The sequence below is a fragment of the Chelonia mydas genome, chromosome 9, assembly GCF_015237465.2.
Source record: "Chelonia mydas isolate rCheMyd1 chromosome 9, rCheMyd1.pri.v2, whole genome shotgun sequence".
Classification (NCBI taxonomy): Eukaryota; Metazoa; Chordata; order Testudines; family Cheloniidae; genus Chelonia; species Chelonia mydas.
Genome location: NC_057855.1, coordinates 101,236,054 through 101,263,590, shown reverse-complemented (window position 1 = coordinate 101,263,590; position 27,537 = coordinate 101,236,054). Strand labels below are relative to the sequence as shown.

The window sequence follows — 27,537 nt, the reverse complement described above, 5'->3', positions numbered from 1 at the left end:
GGAAGCCAGACTAAGGGAAGCCTCCATGAGGAGATCCCGCAAATGAATATCCTGCTCTTTCTGATTTCTGGGTCAAAAATTTTTACAAATACGACATTTGTCCTTCACATGTGATTCCCCCAAGCACTTGAGGCAGCTGCTGTGGGGGTCACTTACTGGCACAGGCCTGCTACAGTCCACGCAGGGCTTAAACCCCCGGAGACAGAGGCATATCCCGCCTGGGACTCTAACTTCTAACTCCTAACTACACTTAACAACTACTTAACACTAACTACTATAAACAACTATTTACAATGCCCTAAGCCTCAAAGTCAGAAGTGATGAAATCACTAGCCCTTGCTATGCACAGGCGGTAAGAAGGAACTGAGAGGGCGTAGGGCCGGTGGTGCCTGACATACCGATGCATGAGTGTGGCACTCAAGGGGGGGCCACAGCTGGCCCTACGGATACTGCTAAGGCAGAAGTCTCCGACAACCGTGCACATGGGCACGCACACACCTAGAATGGAATCAACATGAGCAAGCACTCGAAGAAGAATATAAGTGACTGACTTGGAATTTGGTCAGGACACTAGGGTTCGTACCCCAATTCTTACCAAAAAAGTGCCAGATGATCTTCACTGAATGATGAGTGATCAGAACCATGGTGTCTCATCCGTCAGATGACACCTCATGTAAAAATGTAACTAGATACAGATGGGAACCACAGTGCCACTAACCAACATACTGGGGCTCTGATTGGTTCAGAACCGACTCAGAAGAAAGAACATCCCCTGGATTACCTTGGAGTGGTCAATCTCCAAGCAATACAACCTAGCTGGGGAGGGCTAATAAGATCACGGTCAGAGTTGGTATGGCTCAGTAATTCTGGAAGTTTGTGATCACTAGCACTGAGAATACCTAGAACTTTCAGAATACCAACCATCTCCTCTAAACTGGTACATACCAAACCAAAAATAGCTTCTCCATGGTGACATCTGTCATGACAATGGAACCTGCCCACTGCCAGAGCCTGACTTCAGGAGAGACTATAGTGGATTAAAGCTATGGTCAAGGTCCTGGAATCTGGAGAAGCTTCATTTCCTCAGGCACAGTCATGCTGAGAGAACCTTTTCACTAAGAAAACTTTTTCACTAAGAGGGTGGTGAAACACTGGAATGCGTTACCTAGGGAGGTGGTAGAATCTCCTTCCTTAGAGGTTTTTAAGGTCAGGCTTGACAAAGCCCTGGCTGGGATGATTTAACTGGGACTTGGTCCTGCTTCGAGCAGGGGGTTGGACTAGATGACCTTCTGGGGTCCCTTCCAACCCTGATATTCTATGATTCTACGATTCTAACCTGATACACATGGAGGACTTGCCTGGCCTGGTTTGGGAACCAGGATTTTTTTTTATAGGTGCACAGACTAGTCACAGACAAGGAGTGTTTGGACTGCACCAAACAAACATTTTCCAGACAAGGCCCTAATGTTGTGAGCATTTTGGGTAAAAGGACTCCTGGAATCCTGCAGGGTTGCCTTGATGGCTGATGGCAAACTATGTATGAGGGTGGGACCTAAAACCCAAAGGAATCCAAGGGAAGATGGCTTTTGTTGACTTGTGTTTGTGTCTGTCTCTTTTCTTATTTTCCACTCTAAGTTGCAGAACTAGTGGATGTCAGGCCCAATGAGGCTCAGACTCTTGTGTCTCTGGGGTTTGACAATGTACCCAGCTGTGCTGAATGTGGTCCCTCCCTGCTTGTTTGATTGTTGATCCTGATGTGGGAGAGGAAGAAACTTCCCCTATCAAACTGACCCTGCTCCCGCTCCCCAATCTTCAGCCTGACTGAATGTTGGTGGACAAGGGTGTTCCTGCCTGCCTGACAGAGGTGCCAGCTCTGGCCTGAGGTAACCACTCTACAACTTCACACCTGCATCTGATCATATCAAAGCATCTCTTTCCTTTTCCCTCCTCTTCTGCCTTTTCTCTTTCTGTGTCTGTTTTTGGTTAGGAGGAAATTGATGTAACAAAACCAGGGCTTTGTAAGCAAGCTGAAAGCATATTGTTTGCAATCTGTTTGACACTGTTTTCATGACCATATGCATACTGCCATCATAAACTTAACAATGTCATCCTCATCATGTAAGAAAGGTGTAAGAGACTGAGCTGATTTTGTAAATTTTTTTCTTTGAGCACATCATTAATAAAATGGATGGTTTACATTACGTGTGGACATTAAGAAGCTAGTACCTGAGCTAATGGAAAAGAACCCTAAAATTTAGTACTAGCCATGGCGTACAAAGTAACATCAAAATAATCCTGTAACCACAACATTTCTTCTACTGTCTCTATCAAGAAGTTTTCACCAGCAAAGTCAGGAAAGTCCTGGCTGCTTTGTACTTTGCTGCACTTGTTTACCCTGGTTGTAACTTAGATTATAAACTGTTTGGAGTAGTTCTTTTTAATTTTTTTGTTCAATACTTTGCAAAATGGGGCCAGAATCCTGAAAGGAACCCTTAGGCACTACTGTAATACAAGTTATTGTTGTGCTGGAGGGTGTTGGTGGCTGCCAGCAAGTGTGTCTTTGATTTATGGGCAATCCTAGACATTGATGAAGCTGATGGATGTGTTGGCTGCCTTTTATTCAGCCTAAATGGAAGAAATAATTAAACTCCTTTATGGAGTTAGATAGCTGAATCAATAGAAGCCAGCGCTCAAAGTGCTGGCCTGCATGGGAAAGCCTGAGCAAAAACTAACTCATGGAGAATAAGAGATTGGTGGAGCTGCATGTGTCAGAAAGCAGCAGAAAGCCTAGAGAAAGCCAGAGGAGCACTGGTAGTGTGGCCCTGACAGGGAGCAGGAACAGAGCTCCTTGAGACACAGGACTGTCTGGAAAGCAGGCATGGACTGCTCAACAAGGCAACTGCCTCTTGTTTTTTGTTCCTACTGTGTTCAGGAAAACCAGACATTGTGGACATTCTCTGTAAATAAAGAGGACTGAACTGAAGAAGTACCTGACTCACATAATCAATTTATCCTTCAAATGGAACAACTCAGCAAGGCCACAACTATTGGCTAACCACTTGGTCAAATAGGCAACATTGGTGTTAGCACTGGGATAGAGTTTCCAAGGAGAGAAATTATAAGTTGGTATTACTGTGGAACCAAGATGGAACAAATAATGGAGGTGCTTGCAGAAATCAGAGATGGCCAAAAGGAATTAAAACAAGATTTACAACAAGAGCTGAAGACGTCTCAAAAGAATTTAAAATAGGAGCTGGAGATTTAGTGAAAGAAATTAAATTGACATCTGGAGGTTGCCTAGCAATGACTGAGAGATGACCTGCTGCTGGAGATAAAATGTTCATCAGGGCAGCAGCTACAAAGTATCCTGGCAATTTGGCAGCCCAACTACAGAAACTCTCAGTCTGGACTGGCAACGTGGATCCAGGATGTGACCAGCAAGAGGAGAAAGAGGAGAGGGTGTTCCAGGAACCAGGGAAGGTCAGGAAAGCTTTGGCCAACTTAGAACTTGCTAACACTGATAAGCAGCACTGAGGACTTTAGGAGCTAAAAGATTAGCTTCATCAAGAAATCAAAGGGTCAGAAGCCACAGGAAAAGCCAAGGCAAGGAATCAGGCCAGCCAGAGAACTTGGGAAAGACAGGATATTTACAACAGTTCTTGATCCTGTTTGTAGCCCACACAGGCCCAGACAGGAGAGGTTGGATTGTTCCAACTCAAGTGGTACAAAATCCCACTATCTGTGAGGGGAAAACTCCCTGGGAGGCTTACGTAGCTCAGTTCAATTTCACAGCCCCAATGAATGGCTAGTGAGATGAACAGAGAGGGTGGTTTCTAGCAGCTAACTTGAATGGCCCAGCTCTGATGGTGCTGCAGGATTCACTCCCAGAAAAGAAACTGAGTTATCTGTATCTGGTGCAAGCCCTTGACATGAAGTTTGGAGCTAGTCATCAATCGGAGCTAGCCAGGCACAGCTAAGAGCTAAAAGGAGTGTGGGGGAAAGAGACCACATCTAAGGAGATTTGTGTTCCTGGCATATCTAGATGCCAGGAGGACTTCTAGAATACATTAGGAATGCACCAAGTTATAGATGCTCAGATGGACGTGGATTTGCAGATTAAGATCAGTGAAAGAAGGCCAAGGTCACTCTGAGAGGCTGTGGAATTTGCCTCTGAACTTGACTCTTTCCTTGCAGCAGCCCACCAGAAGAGGAAGCAGACGTTAGTGAGGAGGATGGAAGCTGATCACCAGGAACCCTGTAAGTACAGCTTTGTGTCTAATATGCATGATGGAAAAGAGGATTCTAATGTGGTTCATGACATGATCCAACAACTGAAAAAAAATGCTTAATGTGGTTTACAAAAGAAAGGAAATTGGCAAGGATGCAAAAAATAAGGGAAGCCATTCAGTTAAATGCTGGTACTGTGAAAAAATTGGCTACAAAAGGAAGGGTTATTATAAATTTAAGGCAGCCCAGGACAGAGCATCCCGAGAACCTAATGAAAGTCCCTTACCCAGTTTGGGAAATGTGGGGACACCAACCTGAAAGTGCAAACTTTGGAGGAACAAGAACTACTCCCACAGTTTTTGATTAGATCTGGGCAGCTGAACAACCATAATGGGAGTCTGGCTATTGAGTATGTAATAGGATCTGTGAAATGCACAAGAATTGCGGACAGTGGCTCACACATAAGTTATTAGACTAGACAAGCTAGTAATGTTAGGAAATAGGGAACCAAAAACTGATCTCAAATGGAGATAGTGATGGGAACATGCACTTGTCCAAAAATGGGGAAAACTAGGTTTGAAAACTGAACCTCTGCAATTTGAGCAAGATGTTGGTAGCTGAGCTAGTCAATGAGCGAGCTGTTGTTTTGGATTTTATTATGTCCAACCGCTGGAATCAATGACAGGAAAGGAGTCCTAAAAATTCAGTCTGGAAATTCCCTTCAAAGAGGTGGCCCAGATTTTAAAAATTGTTTATAGGCAATTGGTTTGCAGTGAACAAATTGTTCTGCCTCCAGGAGGTCAGAAACCATAACAACAGCTACATGCTGTGGTAGCATTCCAGCACGGAAAAGATGGGGATTGGTTGAGACCTGCATTAAGACCTATGGTCTTGGGGGACATTTTAGCTGCTAAAGTGATTGTGGATCTGAAGCAGGAATGGATTCCTGTTCATTTGCCAAATGCTTCTGAAAAAAAGTAAAAAAGGGAACCATTGTTGCAAAATGGGAACCAGCAGATCTAGTAAATGCGACTGTAGAAGAAAACTACAAGGGGAAGGAAATAAAGGTAAGTTCCCAGAATTTTGACTGGACTTGTTCCAATGCAGTACCTCAGATTTAAATGAGAAGCAGCAGAATGATCTAAGACACTTTTTGGTTACAGAGTAACAGCCATGTTAGTCTGTATTCGCAAAAAGAAAAGGAGTACTTGTGGCACCTTAGAGACTAACCAATTTATTTGAGCATAAGCTTTCGTGAGCTATATATATATATATATATATATATATATATATATATATCTTCCTACTGTATTTTCCACTGCATGCATCCGATGAAGTGAGCTGTAGCTCACGAAAGCTTATGCTCAAATAAATTGGTTAGTCTCTAAGGTGCCACAAGTACTCCTTTACTTTTTGGTTAGAAATCAGAAGTTATTCTCCAGTTCCATCAAAGGCAGAGATTGTACTGCACTGGTCCAGCACAAGACTGATACTGGGGAAAACTCACGCATTAAACAGCCACCTGACTATCAGTTGCTAAGAGAGAAGAGGTTTCAGAGTGGTAGTCGTGTTAGTCTGTATCAGGAAAAAAAACTAGGAGTACTTGTGGCACCTTAGAGACTAACAAATTTATTTGAGCATAAGCTTTTGTGGGCTAAAGCCCACTTCATCAGATGCATGCAGTGGAAAATACAGTAGGAAGATATATAGATATACAGAGAACATGAAAAAATGGGGGTTGCCATACCAACTCTTAATGAGATCAATCGATTAAGGTTGGCTATTATCAGCAGGAGAAAAAAACCGTTTGTAGTGATAATCAGGATGGCCCATTTCAAACAGTTGACAGGAAGGTGTGAGTAACAGTAGGGGGAAATTAGCATGGGGAGGCTTTGTAGATCATTAAGGAAATGTATCACAAAGACATAATTGAGCCTTCGACCAGTCCTTGGGCCTCACTCATGGTTCTGGTTAAGAAAAAAGATGGCAGCATCACATTCTATGTGAACTATAGAAAACTAAATTAAGTCACTTTGAAGGATTCTTACCCATTGCCACAAATAGGTGATAGTATGCTGCAGCAAATTCAGTCTGTTTTTCCCCACTGGATTTTAAAAATGAGTATTGGCAAGTGAAACCAAAGGACAGGGAAAAGACTGTTTTCAGAACAGAACAGGACCTGTGGCAATTTAAAGTGATGGCTTTCAGCTTGTGTAATGCATCAGCCACGTTTGAGAAGCTTATGGAGAAGGTACTGCATGGCATGCCTCTCTCAAAATGCGTGTTATACCTAAATGATATCCCGGTATACGGAAAGACCTTTGAATAGATACCCGCACATCTACAAATGGTTTGTGATAAGCTTAAAGCTGCCAATCTGAAACTGAACCCAAAAAAATGTGAGTTGTTCCAAAAAGGTAACCTAACCAGCACACACAGACAGTCAGGGGGGATTTCCACTGACCAAAAGAAAATTGAGGCTGTGCAGAACGGGTCAGCTGCCCAGCTGCTTTACAAAGTGCCCTGAAGTTTATCCAATAAGGAACCCAAGAGGCTGTAACAGTAGCAGAAGTTCTAGTAAATGAATCCTTCACTGGATTTGGGGTCCCCAGTACAGCTGATTGAGTAATTGAGTTTGGTTCTCAGCAGATCTGGAAAATCTAAACATTTTGTTTCTGGGCATTTTTAAAGGGCTAGATTCACAATCATCATCATCAGCCACTACTGCTGCCTCCATGATATCTTTTAACCGGTTGGTTTGAGCAGGGGCTCTCAGCCTTCCCAGGCTGCTGTGCCCTTTCAGGAGTCAGATCTGTCTTGCGTACCCCCAAGTTTCACCTCACTCAAAAACTACCTGCGTACAAAATCAGACCTAAAAATACAGAAGTGTCACAGCGCAGTATTACTGAAAGATTACTGCTTTCTCATTTCTACCCTATAATTATAAAATACATCAACTGGGATATAAATCTTGTGCTTACATTTCAGTGTATAGCATAGAGCAGTACAAACAAGTCATTGTCTATATGAAATTTTAGGTTGTACTGACTTCACTAATGCTTTTTATGTCGCCTGTTGTACAAGTAGGCAAATATCTGGGTGAGCTGAAGTAACCTCGGCAGAGCTCTGTATACCTCCAGGGATACATGTGCCCCTGGTTGAGAACCACTGAGCTAGGGCACTTACCTGGGCTGTGAGAGACCTGGGTTCAAGTCCCCCCTCAGCCTGAGGTAGAGCAGGGATCTGAATTTGGGTCTCCCATCTTGGATTTTTCACAGTGCAGACCAGGCCTGAGATGGGGTGGTGTGCTGGAGGGCTATGGGGGCTGCTGGCCAGCATGTTTGATCTGTGGGCAATCATAGACATTGCTGAACCTGATTAACGTGCTAGCTACCTTTCATTCAGGCTAAATGGGAGAAGCAATTAAGCTCCTTTGTGGAGTAAGATAGCTGGAACAAAAGAATCATACAATCATAGGACTGGAAGGGACTTTGAGAGGTTATCTAATCCAGTCCCCTGCACTCATGGCAGGACTAAGGATTATCTAGACCATCCCTGACAGGTGTTTGTCCAACCTGCTCTTAAAAATCCCCAATGATGGAGATTCCACAATCTCCCTAGGCAATTTATTCCAGTGCTTAACCACTCTGACAGTTAGGAAGTTTTTCCTAACGTCCAACCTAAACCTCCCTTGCTGCAATTTAAGCCCATTGCTTCTTGTCCTAGCCTCAGAGGTTAAGAAGAACAATTCTTCTCCCTCCTCCTTGTAAAAACCTTTTATGTATTGAATGCCACCAGCCAAGGTGCTGGCCCATGTAGGAAGTCCTGAACAAGAACTAGCTCGGGGAAAGTAAGAGGGGTTTCTCTTGGACTGATTGAAAATACAGAGATTGTGCCGTTGATTGGTGGAGCTGTGAGTGTCGTCAGGAGAAAGCCAGAGAAACACTGTTAACATGACCCCGAGAGGGAGCAGAGAAAGAGCTGGAGAAGCAGGATTGGGTTTCTGGGCAAGGAAAGTGCCACTTATTGTTTGTTCCTATGGTGTTCTGGGAAATAGGACTTTCTGGGCAATCGTTGTAAATAAACAGGTTTGCACCAAAGAAATCCTTGACTTGTATAATCAGTTTCTTCTCCTAATGAAAAAACTTGGCAAGAACCTACTTGGGCCAAGGGGCAATGTTATAAATAAAAAACTGGGGAGTTAAAATCTTCCAGGAGGGTTGGAGCCTGGGATTGTGACATGTATGGGTTGCTTCTGAAGTTCCCCATCCCCTCCTTCAAATTGATTTGGTGTCCATCTACTAGTACCAGGGACTCCCCCTTGTCCATTCTGCATAAAATGTTTCTGCTTCTGTCACCAGTCTGAAGCTCATAGCTCCACAGCACACCACCCCCACTGGAGCGGTCAGAGCTGTATCGATACTGGTCACTACTTCATTGTGAAAACAACCAGATCCTAGTTCTGGCCTTGCTCAAAATGACACAATTCCTCACCACTCCTCTGCAAAGGCCATGATGCCGAAACTCCCTTTATCTTGCCCACATCCAGCTCTACTCACCCAGATCCTCCTTGCACTGGCCAGCCTGGGTGAAAAAGCTTCTACTGACTTCATAGCCACCAAAGAAGAAGAAGTAGCCAGGCACCTCCCGTAGCCAAGTACTGGTCAGGCCCTGGAAAAATCCCAGCAGGCCCTCAGATTGAAAGATATTTTTCACAGTAGCCCAGGTAGAGCTGCAAGAGAGAACACAGGCAATGTACCCAAACTCGGACCATCAGGGCCAGAAATGAAAACATAACGACACTCAGCATTACCTTTACCAACCCAGGATGATCAGTCAACCTAGAGCCATGCCATATTACCCCAAATTCTCACTGAGCCTGAATCCCAGATTCGTTTTCCAGGCCAAACTGGTCACATTCCAGCATTCCTGCTAGAGGCAGAATTTGAGGGGGAACGAAGAAAGGAGTAGGGGGGACTTGGTTTAAACTTATGTATCAGAGTGGGCTTTGGAGTATCATCCACTGACCTCCCTTGCTCCCTCATTTGCAAATGTTCTCCACAAATTGTCCATTGGAAACATGGGATTAATTTGGGACATAGGCACAAAAACAGGAGAGCTGGGTAGCCTGGCAACCACAGCAGCAATGATCTGCACTGTGCCATGGGAGAGATGTTGGCTGCCAGCTCAGCCACAATACAGTGGCCAGGAAGGAGAGGAGGATGTTTGGTTGTGATAGAGGAAGGTTTCGGGTATGCTGTGGCATGCAGATCCACAGGCAGGCAGTATGGCCAGGAGAGACAGAAGGAAGCTGCAGGGCCCCGCCCAGTAAGCACTTCCTAAGGAATGTGTTTGCAATGCCTGGGTTTAGCACCAAGTCAGTTCTAGTCAGCTGGGCAGTGTGACACCCTCATCTTCCTGGGCAAGAGGGAATTCAGACCTGCTGTCTCACTCACAAACCTTCCACCAGGGCTGTGTGTAATTCACCAAAGCCTGGCCTGCTTCCCAAGGGGCTGCGATGTACCTGTGACATCCTAGTGCTGTTCGCCCGGTGACCTTCATCTCATGTAAGGCCTGCATGCGGCATTTCACCAGCTCCGCAGGGCACAGCACCATAGAGGAAAACACAGAAGAGAACGAGCCGGCAAGCGCACTCTGCAGGTCGCTGGCACCACAGGGCCCAAGAACACAAATGTTAGAGCTGAAGCTCGCCCCGCACAGGCCCAGGCTCTGCAGAGGGCCAAGCAGAGGCCCTCATCACCACTAACCTAGAAGAGTAGAGTGACCTGCCTTCCCAACCCTGACTATCCCCTTGCTCAGGGACATCCCCACAGCCTTCTCTTGGGCTGTCACAGATGGAAAACATGGGCAACTCAGCTTCCCAAAATGGCATCACCCCAAATGCTGCCCTAGTGCCCCCAACCTGAGCCCCCCAATGGGGCTTACAGCAGTCTTGCCACGCTGCCCCGCCCCCTGTGGTGTCCCCATGCCACACGCCTGCAGGGCCAGGCCATACCTCAGCTCCAGCACACTGCTCAGTCCAAACAGCTGCCTCACCAGCTGCTGACAGAAGCCATAGCAAGCGAACAGCACTGCGTTCTCTGCCACATTTGCGAGCAGGGCTGGGGCGGTGCCCTGGTACAGCCCGGGCAGCCCTTCCTGCTGGTATGTCCGGACTGAGCAGTCAAAGAAACCCCGGTACATGGTGGGGAAGGTTTGCATCTTCACCTTGATTGTGTCAAAGGGCTGCCCACTCACCACACATGCCACCCCGCCTGCAGAGACAAACCCACAGTCACCTCAGTGCCCCCCTTTGCCCCTGCTCCAGGGGCAAAGCCTCAGAGCACCTCAATGCCAGTCCTTCACCCCCAGCCCCTGGGGCAAAGCCCCCAGGTACCTCCGTGTCCCCTTAACCCTCCCAGGGCAAACCCCCCAGCTACCTCAGGACCAGTTCTTCACACATACACCGCCCCACCCAGGGCAAAGCCCCAGAGTACTTCAGTGCCAGGTGCTGGAGGTTGTAAGTCTCCTCCTCCCACAGCTGAGAGGCCCAGGATTGCAGATGTCCTCTAAGCTAGAATTCCTCCCCCCGATAAGTTTTAACTTGCTCCTGAACTGTGGTTCTGCCTTATTTCAGGGATTCAGGTCCAACTCCTGCTGCCTTCCAGGCCTCACCACTCTTCCTGTGGGGGCCCTATCCATGCATTTGGCTCAGGGCTCCCCTTCTCCCCAGCCTGGTATGTTGCCCTTCTGAGGAACCCAGATATGCTCCCAAATGATTCTACCTACCAATGCCCTCTGCCCCTTGCAGAGGACAGGCCCCAGCTCCCAGACTCACCTGCTGCCCCTGCAGTGAGGTGAACCAGTGCCTGTACTAGTGGGTGGGACTTGGCTGTGTCTGCAGACATCTCAGCAAACTGGACCACGCTGGACCCTAGAGCAGGAACCAGGCTGCAAATCAACCCACTACCAGCTCAGTGATGCAGGGAGCAGGGCAGGCAGCGGAGAGCAGAAGCAACAGGCGTAAGAGGCCAGCCTGCTGCAGAACCATATTGATCAAGTTTTCTTTGTACCTTTGGGAAGCAAACAGCAACTCTGAGATATCTGGGTATTTGGGGTGGAGGACCAGGTGCAGACTTGAAAGAGGGATTCGAGTCAGGGACATAGGGATTGGGAAGTTTGTGGGGGCTGTGAAGGAGGCTATTGTGGGTGCTGGGGTAGGACAAGGGCTGTGGAGTATGGAAGGTTGTGGGGAGCACAGGGACTGTGGGGATATGAGGGGGCTGTGGGCACAGAGGCTGGAGGGCATGTAGGGCAGCTGGAGGGGGCACAAAGGTAGGGGGAGCTATTGGGTGGTGGGAAAGAATTGCGGAGGCTGTGGGACACAGAGGCTGTGGAGGGCATATGGACTGAGGCTACTAGGCAGGTTGGAGTGGGGCACAGGGCTGGTGGGAGGAGGCCTGGATGGGGGAGCCGGTCTGCCCCACTGACCTGGGTCTGAGTGGCATGGCACCTCAGCATTGTTGGCAGCACCTGAGTCCTGCCTCAGCTGCAATGGAATGGATCAGGAAGCAGTAGTGGGCAGAGAAGTAGCCAGGGGCACAACTTGGGATTGCTGAGGGGTGCTGCACTTCCCTGGTGCAGCTTTGGGCTCGGAGTGCATGCAGATGGTACTGGGGCAGTGGGTGTGTGTAACAGGGTACCAGGGCAGAGGGTGTGTGTGAAGGTATCAGGGCATAGGGGGGTAGTGAGAGTGTATACGGGGTGTAGTGGGGCAGAGGGTGGATATTGGGAGTGTATACGGGGTGTAGCAGGGCAGAGAGCACGTAGCGGGAGTGTGTATGTGATGTAGCGGGGCAGAGGGGGGTAGTGGGTGAGTGCACGGGGGGTATTGGGGCAGAGGGTGGGTAGTGGTTATGTGTACAGGGTGTAGCGGGGCAGAGGGTGGGTAGCAGGAGTGTGTACGGGGTGTAGCGGGACAGAGGATGGGTAGCAGGAGTGTGTATGGGGTGCAGCGAGGAAGAGGGGGGTAGTGGGTATGTGTACAGGGCGTGGCGGGGCAGAGGATGGGTAGCGTGTCTCAGTGCAGGGGGTATTGTAGAAGAGGGGTAGTGTGTGTTTGTATATGTGAAGATGGAGCAGTGGACGCGTGGGCAGATGGGGGTTGTGGGGGCAGGGGTATCAGGGTAGTGAAGAGCTGTGCAGTAGAGGATCCAGGCAGAAGGGGGAGCGGGATGTATTTAAAGAGTATCAGGGGAGTGCAGTGTTGTACAAAGAGGTCACAGGACAATGGACGTGTGTGCGGGGGTGCATTGGGTAAAGTGGATAGTGGAGGTGTGGGTAAAGGGGTGTCAGGACAGTAGGGGGTATGGCAGGTATTGGCAGTGGTAAAAGGCTATCAGAGTAGTGGAGGGGTGTGTGGTGGGGGATCAGGGCAGAATCACAGAATCGTAGAATCATAGAATATCAGGGTTGGAAGAGACCTCAGGAGGTCATTGAGTCCAACCCCCTGCTCAAAGCAGGACCAACCCCCAACTAAATCATCCCAGCCAGAGCTTTGTCAAGCCGGGCCTTAAAAACCTCTAAGGAAGGAGATTCCACCACCTCCCTAGGTAACCCATTCCAGTGCTTCACCATCCTCCTAGTGAAATAGTGTTTACTAATATCCAACCTAAACCTCCCCCACTGCAACTTGAGACCAGTACTCCTTGTTCTGTCATCTGCCACCACTGAGAACAGCTGAGCTCCATCCTCTTTGGAACCCCCCTTCAGGTAGTTGAAGGCTGCTATCAAATCCCCCCTCACTCTTCTCTCCTGCATACTAAATAACCCCAGGTCCCTCAGCCTCTCCTCGTAAGTCATGTGCCCCAGCCCCCTAATAATTTTCATTGCCCTCCTCTGGACTCTCTCCAATTTGTCCACATCCCTCCAATCTGTCCACAGAAGGGAGCAGTGGGGATGTGTTTAAAAGGGCATTGGCAGAGGGGAGTAGTGGGTGTGTATACTGGGAGTATCAAGCCAGGGAGTCTAATGGGTGCGTGTGTAAAGGGGAAGTGGAGGACTGTACAGTGGGGACTGGGGAGAGCGGAGTGAATAAAGAGATATCGGGGCAGTAGGGGTGTTTCAGGGCTGTACTGGGGCAAAGGGGAATCGTGGGGGGTGCATGAAGTCCACTAGGGACTTTGCTATTGCTTTTACCTGGGAGCTGTTCTGATTACTCTGCTGATGGGCCGCAATATAAACTCTTTAGACAAAGAGATGTGAAGGGACGTTGGTGGGGGCTGTTTCTGCAGGCCTGTCAAGGCAGAGGTTGAGACTGAGAGCGTGAGGGAGGATAATTTGCCAGACACAACTAAATTCCAGCTCGGCTTTAATTTGCAGACTTCTTCCCCGCTCTCCAGCCAAACCTGATGCCCCAAATGGCCCGGGAACGTACTTCAGGCCCATTTACTCAGCCGTGACTTCCCGACGCCTGCCCTTTTTGCAGTGGGAGGGAGACCCTGGCACATGTCTACCTGCAGTGCGCCAGGTTGCAGCCCCTCTTCTGGCTCCTCCAGAACCTCTTATTGAGGCACTTTTCCCCGCACCTGTTTATTTATGCACACCCTATCCATGGCCCCACAAAGTGTCAGGACCACCTTGTCAACCTCCTCCCAACCATGGCCAGCCATTTATAACACCAGGGAGAGGAGGCTGGCTTGGTGGGGGGGGGGGTGCTCTGTGACTGTGGGACCTTGTTTAGTTCCTTTATCTGTTCACACATCCAGGCAGAGTTCCTTTGGGCCATATCTGCTGGCTCCTTGGATACCTTTGAGGAGCAGTGGGCACTGTCTGGGGTTCTCTGCTCGGTGTCCCCTTCAGGTTCCCTAATTTTGGCCCTTTGACCCTCACGCCTGTTCCTGTTTTTTTCCTTTGTTGTCCCCCGAATTTAGTTGAGTTCTGGGCTCAGTAGCTCCTCCACAGGCTGGGGGAGGGGCTTTTAGCTGTGGTCAGGCTTATGCCACCCACTTCCCAGCACCCAATAAGATACTCAGCAGTGATCAGAAAGTACAGGGTTCAAGGGAGAGACATGTCCCTGAGGAGGAAAGTGGGTTCTGCACTAGTCCTTCTAATACCTGCCCACATATGGTGAAGTGGATAGCTCAAAGCATTAAATCAGTGGGTACATTCTCCCTCTCGGAGAATCACAGAACTTTCCCTGCTCTCCCCCTTGGTTGCAGTGCGGGAGGTGTTTTTTCCTGAATGTGCCCATCCTTCCCCCCTCTCTCCCAGTATGTGAGCCAAACCATGGCCTCAAAGGTTCCAGGTATACTAACCCCTGAGAAGCAGGTTTGCAAATGGGATGTAGGAATCTTGTGTATCTGTCACATTTCAAAGCTAGCAAGTTCAAAACCTGTTAATGACATGAGTCTTTAATGTTCTTTATCAATTTGGTTTTAGATGAATTCCTACCGTGTTTTTAAAGCAAGAGGTACAACATCATGGGCCCACAAATATCATTATTTTGAAAAACTTGTGCTAAGAGTCCTTTGGCTTTACACATGTAGAAGGCCAAGTGAGAACCATACTTTCATGAGCAACTCGAATCTCTATAAAAACAGCAGAACTCAAAAAGGGAAAGCGGTTTAAATAGACAAATCAAACAACTGAGGCTAAGAAGATCCCATCCTATTTCAGAACTTTGGAGGGTTCCCATGACTTCTAGGAGGAAACAAGTTTAATGTGGCAGTTTTTATAGATTCAACATCTTTACATGGTTGAACTGTTCATTTCTAAATACAGACTGTTCTCTTTCCCTGGCCAATGCTACCTCTCTTCATATCTAGTAGGTCTGGCAGAGGCCTTTAAAAGTCTTACAAGGTATTTGTACTGCACACCATCAATCAAGTTAGTTCAAATAAGTCCTTTTTCTCTCCGTAGAGCAGATGTATAAGGATGGTGGAAGCAGCTTCCTCAATACTCGTTGGAGGCACTTGACATTCCTAAACAGGTAACTACTAGCTGTTGGAGTGGATCAGTCTCTGCTTGTCCCAGCAGCCAGATCCCCCCCAAAAGATGGCACTAAGTTCCAGCTAGAAGGTTGTACAAATGAGAGAGGCAGGACAGGGCCAACTGTGAGATGCCCTTCAGCAGACATATCTACAGGCACAAGCTGTTCAGGCGGATGGCTGCCATTAAGTAACTTGAGCCCTCTCAGTATATACTCGAGGGTCAGTCAGAAAATAACACAATAAACCTAAAAGCCAAATAACAAAGTACTCTTGAACGTCCATAACCCCCAACTCAGCCATAAAAGACCAAGTACAGTTAAAATCACAGCTAAGGTAAAAACAAGAAAATACACATGCAAAGCCCCCTGACTGATGGAACTTACAGTGCCTTCTGTAGTAAGATGAGGCCCTGTAACATAAACCCTTGTATCAGAGGGGCCAGTATGATGCCTAAGGCCTGATCTAAAGTAATGGTCCAGACTTTGCTAATATAAAGCTAAGTTAATTTGTGAGCAAAAGGCAGGCCCCGCTCACAGAAGCTGGCAAGAAGAGGGCTGACATTGCAAAAATACACATACCTAAAAGGTACCAGAACACTCCGATATTTGCACATTCCACAGATAACAAGGAACAGGCTGACCCATCCTAAAGACGGGCAAAAGGGCAGTATGACGGATAGGGTTGCTTTGTTCGAACCAACATGTACAAGGTGAGAGGCGGCACCTTACTAGGTTGAGGGGTTGCACCTCAATACGTCAGGAGTGATGTGTAACTTGTTTGTACCTGCGTATAAGAACGCATCCCTGGGGAGTTGTCTTGGTCTGGCCCAGGGGGCAGTGGTAAATCCCGCCACTGACTGAGCCGGTCCAATGTCAGGGAGCACATAAGTACTAGCAGAACTGTAGACAGCTGATCCGGGGAGCTAGAGACTGTGTTTCGTTTGGCAATAAACCTGGCCGGGTGCCTTCGTACCTTATCAGAGTCTGTGGTCATTGGGCGGTTCGCTCAACATCTGCTGTGCCAGCTATCTGCGCAGAGCTGGGACAGCACACAGGGAGCACACACATGCATGCAGTCGACTGTTATCAACATTGGATAGAGCAGAGCACCACACTGCTGACATCTGACAACACCTTTGGCTGAGCAGAGCTGCAGTGCTACAAGGAGTTAATGACAAGGGTGCAAGCAGCCAGCTGTGTTACAGCTGCTGTCATTCCAGTGTACAGTGAGTGGTGTCTCAATGACCGAGGCTCATTGGGTGAGTATTGGGAGGACTCTGATCATTTCAGTCCATGCCCAAGATGAAATGGGAGTGATGAACCCCAGACAGCGTACAGTGAATGAGCAGCCATGGTCATAGAAACATTGATGTGAAGAAGGGTCATTACAGGATAGAGACCCCGGAGCCTATACAGAGGCAGAACAATCAGTCCTGTCTGCCTCCTCTGAGTAATTGTTCCAGGGAAAGAAAGCTCCATTGATGGAAAAGTAAGGGAAGTGCAGAACTAGGAGTAATGAACATGGAGACTAAATTCTCTTACCTTCCTAGAATACCTTCACAGTACAGTTGGGAACTTCTCTAGGGAGCAGTGTGAGTTGAAAGCCAGAACTGAATGAATGCAAGTAAGTGACACAAAGAGAACCAGAGATTAGAATATTGCAGGGCTTGCACAAGCTATTTCCCATTAATGATTGGAAAGTTTGCCTGGTGAATGGGGGACTAAAATTAATTGGTTTAGGCAGGAGTTCACTTTGAGGCACCCGGCTTCAGAGACCATCTCTGCACTGGTCTCTGGGGCAGTAGTTGCCCCAGTCAGGGAGTTGTCATGGAGTGGACCATACCACAATGTGCAAACTGTTTTATGGACATCTGCTCTCCCAGTCATTATTGCACAGACCCATCTCCCCTCCCTCTAGTGATGCAATATGATCCCTGAGGATAATTGCTGACATGGAAGAGTGATATTAGGAAAGTATTTAAGGTGTTTTAGATTCTTTTAATGTACTTTGATATCGGGAGAAAAGGAGGCAAGCCAGTATCATGTGGCTAGCCAGCATTCTGCAGACCAATTTGCAAACCATTAGCCTAGGTGATCTAATGTGAATGCCTGGCCTACGTGATCCAGCTCTGATTTCTAATTCCAGAATTGACAAATAAAAACATGTAGTTACTTTCTTGGGCACTTGCACAACCTACGACCTGACACCCTGATTCTGGTGGCTTTGGACTCCATTCTAAGGATGGGCTAAGGATTGTTAGGCTCCATATTTTCTTTTCCTTGGAACTGTAATAATAAGGACCAATTCCCCTGGAGCATCATCGCTATCAACACTTCCCTGCTCTGATTCACTCTTTCCTCTATAGGTGGCTCCCTCTGTGTACAGAGAAGAGATTAATTTGTATACCCTGGACACTAAACAGAAAAATTAGTGTTTTGGCTTCCCTCTGTGGTGGCACTATTTAGACTTGCCTGCCTGCAAGCATGATGCTAAGGCACAGGAAGCGCATTCTCTAAACACAGCCAGACTAGGAATACAGACAATAGGAAGAAGCATTCTGGCTCAGATCGTCTGTCTCTCTAGTGCAGTGTCCTTTCTCTAACATTTGCCAGCACCACGTTTCAGAAGAAAGTAAGTTTACTTACCTGTAACCGAGGTCCTTTGTGCATCCTCTGCATAGTCCCACTCCTGGGATGTGCCAACCAGCGAAGCCTGAACAGTAAAATTCTACCACCAACAGCCGTTGGAGTATCCACGCAACTGCCTTACCTCTCCCACACACCCCGAACTCTGGACATTCTAGGGCACTGGTTTAGAAAGGAGCATGCCGCTCCACTGCCTAAGTTCCAGCCCCTGGGATCCCAAGTTCTTTGATAAGAAGGACTTCAAGGTAGTGGGGAAAGATGGGTGGGGAGCGTGAATATGCAGAGTCTGTCTCGAAGAAACTTGGTTACAGGGAAGTAACCTTAACTTCTTCCTTTGGGTGTCCTGGGCATATTTCCACTCATGGGACAGATTAATAAGCAGTACTGTGACCCAGGATAATGGGAGCTGGAGTTCTAGTTAAACAAGGAGTACACGATTGCCCTGCCAAACTTTGCATCCAATCTAGATTGCAGGTGTACAGAATAAGGTTTAGTAAAAGTTGAACAGAATGCCAGGTTGCTGCTCTATATCTCTCTAACATAGGAACATGTCTAGAGAGAGCCATGCAAGCTGCCTTTGATCTAACTGAATGAGTTATGAGTTATGCATCCGATGAAGTGAGCTGTAGCTCACGAAAGCTCATGCTCAAATAAACTGGTTAGTCTCTAAGCTGCCACAAGTACTCCTTTTCTTTTTACGAATACAGACTAACACGGCTGTTACTCTGAAACCTGAATGAGTTCTGATGCCCTGTGGAATGGATAATCCTGACAATTTATAAGATTCATAAATACTAATCTAACCCATCTACAGAGAGTCTGTACAGAAATACCTTTCCTTTGTTTTTTGGTCCATGAGCTATAAACAGCTTTGAAGACTCTCTAAACTGTTTAGTCCTGTCTAACTAAAAAGATAAATTACACACATTAGATGGGAGGAGAGCATTAGCTCTCCATAATGAGTACGGGGTTTGAGGAAAAATTATAGATTGATATATGTGAAAATCGGAAACTATTTTTGGTAAGAACTTAGAATGAGTGCAAAGAACCTCTTTATCCTTATGAAACACAGTAAATGGTGGATCAGCCATTAATGAATGCAATTCACATGCATCTTACGGAAATGATTGCTATCAAAAATACTGTTTTGGCAGATAAATGAATTAGAAACAGCTCTCCAGAGGTTCAAAGGGAGGTCTTATTAATTGTGCTAGTACTACATTAAGATCCCAGAAGGGCATAGGAGTTCTTATTGAAGGATACAAATTATTAGGGCCTTCTATAAACCCCTTAATTGTATCATTAGTACAAACTGATTTTCCCTCTATAGCTGCATGATATGCCGATATGGCCGAGAGATGAACTGAAGATACTGAAAGAGGTGTCTTCTTAAGATACAATAAATACTCTAATATTTAATTAATTGGTGCCATATACCGAGCCACATTACACATGGAAATCCACAATACAAACCTTTTCCATTTAAGACGATAACATTTCCATGTGGGTTCTTTTCTAGAATATAATAGTACATGCTGTACTTCTAATTAAAGGCTTTCTTCTAGTCCAGCTAAAGGTCTATTCACTATGCAATCAACAGAAGGGATCGAAGGTCTGGATGATAGATCTTCCCTGTTTGTTGTGACAAGTCCGATGTCTGTGGTAAAGGTTCCACTAATCCTTTTGACAGATGTATCAAATCTTTATACCACTGTTGTCTAGGCCATAATGGGTGCTATTAAGATCACCCAGGCTTTGTCCTGTCTTATCACTCTCTAAATAAGAGAATATGGGGGGAAAAGCATACATTAAACCCCGATCCCAGTGTATTAGAAAGCATCCAATATTGATTCCTTGCCTCTGTCTGCTCTGGAACAATATCTCTAGAATTTCCTATTGCTGCAATGGCGTTCTGTTCGGCTGCTACGTGAATTGCTCCTGGATGACTATCACCTTCTATACAAAGACTCTTGGCCTCCCTGCATAATTTCACAGAGTAAGTGCCTATTTGTTTGTTTAGATATGACATTGTCATAGTCTGTTACTACCTGAAACTGCTTTGTTTCTGAGTTGAGGTAGAAAAGACTAAGGGCTAGTTTGATTGTGTCCATTCTAAAATATTGATGTGTAAGTTCCTTTCCTTTGGTGACAAATGATCTCTGACCAACATTTTGATGTTCAGATAGGCTCCCCATCCTGGGGTAGATGCATGTATTATTGCATTATGATGGTCTGCCCACCACATTAATGATGTTATGGAATTAATATTTTTCAATGCATGCTGTTTAAATCTGATTTGTAATTCTTTGCTAACCACTGCTGAAGGTTCTCTCATCTGGAGACGAGCATAAGGAATCAGTGCTGTGGTTGATACAGCAGACCTGGCAACCAAAAGAAGAAAAGAATCAATTGTCTTGGTATTTGGTGGTGGTGATGTGTACATCTTTTTATTTTGACATCTCTCTCCTCTTTCAGGAAAGCTCTCCCCACAGTTGAATCCAATATGGCTCCTATAAAAAGAATCCTCTGACTATGGTTTAGGCATGACTTTTCCCCAAATTATATGTAATCCCAGACTGACAAATAGTGAACATATTTGATTTACATGTAGTAAGATCTGTTCCCTGGATGCTGCTTTTGTTAACCCATTGTCTAGGTACATGTATTGTGACAAAGTTCCTCCTCTACCTTGGTGGGTCTTGCGCTCATTGGCAGATTTGCTCGCCTTGGAGATTCACAGCAGCCCTCAGTTTGTCCATTTTCGTGAACCCACAATCCAGGTCAACTCCTCCTGTGTCTGACCAGGAGTTGGGAGGTTTGGGGGGAACCCGGGCCCGCCCTCTACTCCGGGTTCCAGCCCAGGGCCTGTGGAATGCAGCCGGCTAGAGTGCCTCCTAGAACAGCTGTGCGACAGCTACAAACTCCCTGGAATACTTCCCCATAGCCTCATCCCAACACCTTCTTTATTCTCATCACAGGACCTTCCTCCTGGTGTCTGATAATGCTTGTACTTCTCAGTCCTCTAACAGTACGCATGATCACTCTCAGCTCCTAGTGCCTCTTGCTCCCAGCTCCTCACATGCGCACCACAAACTGAAGTGAGCACCTTTTTAAACCCAGGTGCCCTGATTAGCCTGCCTTAATTGATTCTAGCAGCTTCTTGATTGGCTGCAGGTGCTCTAATCAGCCTGTCTGTCTTAATTGTTTCCAGACAATTCCTGATTGTTCTGGAAACTTCCCTGTTACCTTACCCAGGAAAAGGGACCTACTTAACCTGGGGCTAATATATCTGCCTTCTATTACTCTCCTATAGCCATCTGGCCCGACCTTGTCACAATATACATACACCCCCGCCTTCTTAGATGTGCTGCCACAACAGACAGTCATTTTGAAAGCACAATGGGTGCTGCGGACAAGCCGAAAAGGATGACCTTGTACTGAAAATGGTCCTCTCCAGTAACGAAACACAGGTACTTCTGCTGACGTGATCTTATAGAAATGTGGATGTATGCACCTTTTAAGTCCAGACCTGTGAACTAATCCTGGAGGGAAAGAGAAGGTATTATAGAAGTTAGAGACAACATGCGGAAGTGAAATTTCTTTCTATAAGTGTTTGAACTCCTTCAATCCAAAGGCCCTCCATCTTTTTTGGGGATTAGAAAATAATGCAAGTAAAACCTCTTGCACCTAATTAGTAGAGACAGAACCTCCTTTTTTCAACAAATTGAGATAACTTTGATCTCTGTCCAGATATGAAGTAGGTTGGTTGCTGAGGGAAAGGTTTTGAACTGAATTGCATAACTGCATGAAATAACTTCTAATATTCATCTGTCCATTATTAACAACTCCCACTGGTAATAAAAACAGGACAAGCAGTCCCCAAACTGTGGATAAATAAAGTCCAAGGGGGACTGGTTTGAAGCTCTGTGTCCTTATGTCAAATCTGGTGTCTTGGAGGAACCATAGAAGACAGATAAAAAAAAAAAAACTTTCCCTTTATTATTGCAAGGTTTAAATGTCTTCCTCTAGTGTAGCTGGTGTTGTGGGGTATAAATGTTGAGGTTGGCAGTGATATGGCATTCTCTGATAATTGTAATGAAGTGAAGGAGATGAAGAAGGAGGGTATTGCCAATGATACTTGGGTAACGGAGTCAAATACAGCCTCTTCCCTGTATTAAGGAAACCTTGGCAGTAGATCTTACATTGTTCCCCTTCTCTAGTACCTCATCAGTCTGAATCCTAAACAGACCTTCTCCTTCAAATGGACGGTCCTCAGTCCTTCTTATTGTTGAGACTCTTTCACGAGATCTTACCCATCCATGTCTCCTTAGTGAGCCAAAGCTACAGAACTTGCTGAAGTATCCGAGGAGTCAAAAGCCACTCAACTATTGCTTAACGACATTCTGTCCTTCAGTCAAAATGGCATTTGATAACTGTGTGTGTTCCTCTGGGAGCACATTAAGGAAAGAGGGCTTTTTGTTCCAGAAATGGTATTGGTACCTAGCTTTGCCAACTTCGTTAGCTGAATATGTGCGCATTTAATGTAGCTAATGAAAATATTTTTTTCCCTAATGCATCCAGCCTCTTCCTTTCCTTATTCAATGGAGCAGAGTGAGCTTGGGCACCTTTTAATCTATAAAGTGCCACTTCAAAACACCAACAAATTAGGAGGTGGATGAGCATGAAACACAGCAAGTCATTCTTGAGGGAACTGATATAATTTGTTTGCCTTCTTAGACAGGCTGAGTGGTTGAGGGAGTTTTCCAGACTGCCTTTGCTGATTGAAGCAATCCCTCTAACAAGAGAAGTCTGACTTGTTGAGTGTTGCCCCTCAAATTTTGACGATGCTGTGGAGCAATCATCGCATTCTAACAGAAGGAATATGTAATATTTTCAACATTCAAGATACTAACTTATGAAAGTCTACAGCATCTTCTGCTGGTGATGATACTGAGAGGACCCTCACATTTTCATCCAGAGAAGGCATATCCATTAATTCTGAATCGGACTCTTCCAGCTCCAGTTCCTCCTCCTCGGATAATATTTCACCTATTTCCATATGTGACTTGTTCTGAGTAAGCTGCATTGGTTGGTCCTTATCCCTTGGATCTGACAACTGAAGGTCCTCCTCATACTGTCTTGCTGAAGGTCTGACCCCATACATTGGTCCTTCCTGATAAGGTGCCAGAAATGGCCAGTGAGAACACTTTGCCCAGGGAGGTACCTGCCACTCGGGTCAAAACCCCACTGATGGATCAGGCTGGAAATACCTTTCTGCCTGTGGATCCCATGGGGCTGCAGTGAACTGATAATTTTTTCCTGGTTCTAACCTGCAATCTGCATCACTCTTCTGGCCCCAATCCATTTGCGGTTCTGATGGGAACAGAGACAATAATCTTCTTGAAAAAGGAGAGCAGAGAGAAGTTCTTCTTCAGGTGTCCTGAAGGGGTCTTAGAAGAAGAAGACAGCACAGGGCTCCTGACGCTTTCCTGTTCTTTGCTGACTCTTGGAGAAGCAGTCAGCCTGACTGGGTGTAGTACCTCATGTGACGTGTCCTGAGACGCAGTACTGGCTCAACTGTCGACGGAGCCATGAACGGAGTTGCCTGACGAACTACTGCTTTAACTGTAATGCTATGCGGTGGCATGCTAGTTGGCAAACCCTCTTCAGTTCTCTTAACTGGATCCTTAGAGCTCACCCTCAGGACAGGCTCCTCTGGATCAGATAGTGTTGGATCCATAGAGGGATGACTCCTAACTCTGCACTGAAATCTTCAATCAGAGCCTGGCTCCATTATGAAATTCTTTCCCGGTAAGTCCTTCTCCCTCCGAGTAGCTCTTTGTAATGAGGCCGACCCCAATGAGGGCTGCACATTTTTCCTCGGTACTGCAACAAAGTCTCTCTGAATTGGGACAAGTCTGGAAACATAGATTGTCACTGATCCAGACCTTCTCTTCTTTGTCGGACCCTAAACTCTCTTGGATCCTATGTCTGAAACAGAAGCGGAATCTCGCTTTTCCCTGGCTCATTTGGTTAGAGGGGGAGTTGAAGCTGGTCTCTGAGAACTGGCTGCCGCCATCAGTGCTTTTTGCAATGGAATTGCCTGGAGCCAGTTCTGTCCTTCTTTGCCCTTGTGGCAAATATTGAGCAGATCAGACATTTAGAGGGAGAATGCCCTTCTCCCAAACATGCCAAGCATCTGGCACGTGCATCTGACACTGGGAATACTGCTGGGCATGAGCCACATCTTTTGAAACCAGACTCCTTAGCCTTCTGATCCAGCATGTTATACTTTAACCAACTAGCTCTAAATAACAATGCCCCTCTGCCATGTACATTGGCCAAACCGGACAGTCTCTAAGCAAAAAAGTAAATGGACACACATCTGACATCAGGAATCATAACGTTCAAAAACCGGTAGGAGTACACTTTAACCTCTCCGGCCACTCAGTGAAAGACTTAAGGGTGGCAATTTTGCAACAGAAAAGCTTCAAAAACAGACTCCATTGAGAAAAGGAGTACTTGTGGCACCTTAGAGACTAACAAATTTATTTGAGCATAAGCTTTCGTGAGCTACAGCTCACTTCATCGGATGCTGTAGCTCACGAAAGCTTATGCTCAAATAAATTTGTTAGTCTCTAAGGTGCCACAAGTACTCTTTTTCTTTTTGCGAATACACACTAACACAGCTGCTACTCTGAGACTCCAATGAGAAACTGCTGAGCTTGAATTAATATGCAAACTAGATACCATTAACTTGGGTTTGAAGAGAGACTGGGATTGGCTGGGTCATTACACATATTGAATCTATTTCCCCATGTTAAGTATCCTCACACCTTCTTGTCAACGGTCTAAATGGGCCATTTTTATTATCACTACAAAAGTTTTTTTCTCCTGCTGATAATAGCTCTCTCTCACACACAAAGGTGGAAGTTACCATACAAACTGTAAGAGGCTAATTAATTAAGATGAGCTATTATCAGCAGGAGAAAAAAAACTTTTGTAGTGATAATCAAGATATATATCTTCTGACTATATGTTCCATTTTATGCATCCGATGAAGTGGGCTGTAGCCCACGAAAGCTTATGCTCTAATAAATTTACTAGTCTCTAAGGTGCAACAAGTCCTCCTGTTCTTTTTGCGGATACAGACTAATACAGCTGCTACTCTGAAACATGTCTGAGATAAGACACAAGAGTAGATGGACTATGAATCTGGTCCAGTATGGCATTTCTATACAAAATAAACAGTTGGCTGTGTCCTAAAGTAAAAAAAAGTCGTGTGTGTGAGCTGGAGTATATTTAAAAGACCCCCTCAAGAGGCAGAGTTTGCATAGCTGTGGTGGGAAGAGGGGGTAGGGAATACTTGGCTAAGTGGAGACAGGCAGGAGTTTATTAGTGCTTTTTTAAAAAGGCATTCAACAACCTGGAAATCTTCCCTCAACAAATTAAAATCAGTCAGGACCCAAACTCTGGCAAGGTGTAAAAAGCAGTAAGCCAAAAACATTAAGTTAAAAAATAAAACCTCTTAAATTTAGGAGAAGGAAGGCTGCACATGTGCCTACAGTCCCCCATAAACCAAAGAATGAGGGACATGTACAAAGGATAGTACTGTAACAGAGAAAATAAGTGAACTTACTGTAGAAGCCAACAGGGAAATACTTATTCCAAAACAACTTTTCATGAGAAATCAGACCTTTTTCTTATAGCTGAAAAATTTTCTGAATCAAGGGGCACAATCACCAAGAACATCTAGTACTGAGCCCAAGATTCTAAAGAAGATAAAATGTAAAATAGCAGTGCTAGTAAGAGATGTAATATCCTGAAACAGCAGCTGTCTTAGGAGACCAGAAAGATGATGAGACACGGTTTGTACACAGTACAGAGCCAAGGGAAATAATTGGCATCAGCTGGGCAAGTCTCAGCTCTGTTCTAACAGCTGAATGAAGGCTACAGGAGCACACTGGAGTGATGTTGATGGACAGTGAGAAGCATTTTGAGGAGCTGGTTAACTCTGCCCGCCTGCTCAGATGATGGCGAATACCAGTGCTTCACAAACTTCACTGGCAATCTAGGAATCTTACCAGACCTCATTATTGTTCTTGGAGTCCCAGGTAGCAGCAGAGAACAGAAATATATCTTTATCTTGTTAGTGGCCAAAAGACTATTTTCCCTCTCATTTCAGTCCTCATCTTTGTCATCTCTCTAGGCTACACTGCTGCAATATGCTCTTGGTAGGGCTCATGCTGATGGACACACAGAAATGAAGGTTACTTACCAGTTGCTGAAGTTCTTCTCATAGCTTCTGCAAATTCACACTTGTGGGATTAAGGTGCTTGCATTGCAAGCTTCTGGAGAGCAGTGTCCATCCCAGAGTCACTCTCTCCTCCCCCCAAGTGAGGCTCTGAGGGTGTAAGGGGGAGTGGCCAGTTTCATCTAGTAATTAAGGAATTCTTACCCTGAGAAGATGGTGAAAGTGGGCAAATAGTGCCAATGTGCAGAGCTCATCTAGAAGAACTGCCCGAATGAAAATCAGCTCCGGATACCAGGTCTAAAATGTCAGACCTTCCTCTTCTCCAGACCAAGCCTCAGTGAGGGGGGGGAAAAAAGCTACATCACTTCCCAAACTTCCTGGCCGCCTCATCCAGGAGGTGAATATGCACTGCTCGGGTGGTTTATGTAACACTTGACAATTGCATTGCCCTTAGAATCTGAAGGCATCCTTCAGCAAAGGCAGAAATTCTTTGCAGGCTAGACCCACTCTAGATAATTATGTGATGACTGGTCTCCTCCTGCTGAGGTCCAGGTATTATGAACTGATGCAGGTGAGGCCTCCATACTAGATGATCAGCAAAGAACAAAAAGAATCCTGACAGTGGTACTGGTCCATTACTAGATAGAAATGGCAGAATTACCAACAGTAATGCAGAAAAGGCAGAGGTGTTCAATAAATATTTGTTCTGTATTTGGGAAAAAACTGATGATTGTAGTCATACCATATAACACTCATTCCATTCCACTAGTATCTCTGGAGATTGTAAACAGAAGATACTAAAGGTTAGACATTTTTAAATCAGCAGGTCCAGATAACTTGCATCCAAGAGTTTTTAAAAAGAGCTGACTGAGAGGCTCACTGGACTGTTAATGTTGAGCATGGGGGAAGCTCCAGAAGACTGGAAGAAAGCAAGTGTTATACCAATATTTAAAAAGGATAAACTGAATGACCTGAGTAATTACAGGTCTGTCAGCCAGACATCAATTCCAGGCAAGATAATGGAGCAGCTGATGCAGTACTCAATTAGTAAAGAAAGAAAGGAGGGTAAAATAATTAATGCTAATCAACATGGGTGTATGGAAAATAGATTCTGTCGAGCTAATTGGATTTTTTTTTATGAGATTATAAATTTGGTTGATAAAAGTAGTAGTGCTGACGTCATACACTTAAGACTTCTGTAGGGTGTTTGACTAGGTAACATTTTGATCAAAAAAGTAGAATGATATAAAATTAACACAGCACACATTAAATGGATTTAAAACTGGCTAACTGATAGGTCTCAAAATATAATTAGAAATGGGGAATCATAAAGTGGGTGTTTCTAGAGGGGTCCTGCCAGACTTGTTCTTGGCCCAACACTATTTAACATTTTTTATTAACAACCTGGAAGAAAACAAAA

General features: G+C 45.7%; 2 protein-coding genes across 3 annotated transcripts in view; both read right to left on the bottom strand.

Moving 5' to 3' along the window:
• LOC102932572 (mitochondrial ornithine transporter 1-like) overlaps window positions 1–27,537 on the bottom strand; it is a 46,737-nt gene that overhangs the window by 10,142 nt on the left and 9,058 nt on the right. For both annotated transcript variants that reach the window (XR_005226844.1, XM_037909296.1), the window contains exons 2-5: window positions 11,066–11,161; window positions 10,244–10,502; window positions 9,752–9,892; window positions 8,787–8,959 (exon numbers count right to left, since the gene is read on the bottom strand). Coding sequence is in view for 1 of the 2 variants with exons in the window: in XM_037909296.1 (XP_037765224.1) it covers window positions 8,787–8,959; window positions 9,752–9,892; window positions 10,244–10,502; window positions 11,066–11,135 (643 nt within the window). In the remaining variant the exon portion in view is untranslated. The remainder of the gene's footprint in view (window positions 1–8,786; window positions 8,960–9,751; window positions 9,893–10,243; window positions 10,503–11,065; window positions 11,162–27,537) is intronic.
• Window positions 11,169–27,537, bottom strand: part of NONO (non-POU domain containing octamer binding) — a 41,727-nt gene continuing 25,358 nt past the window's right edge. The window contains exon 11 of the mRNA XM_037909291.2: window positions 11,169–11,300. Coding sequence (XP_037765219.1) covers window positions 11,202–11,300 — 99 coding nt within the window. The 3' untranslated portion in view covers window positions 11,169–11,201. The remainder of the gene's footprint in view (window positions 11,301–27,537) is intronic.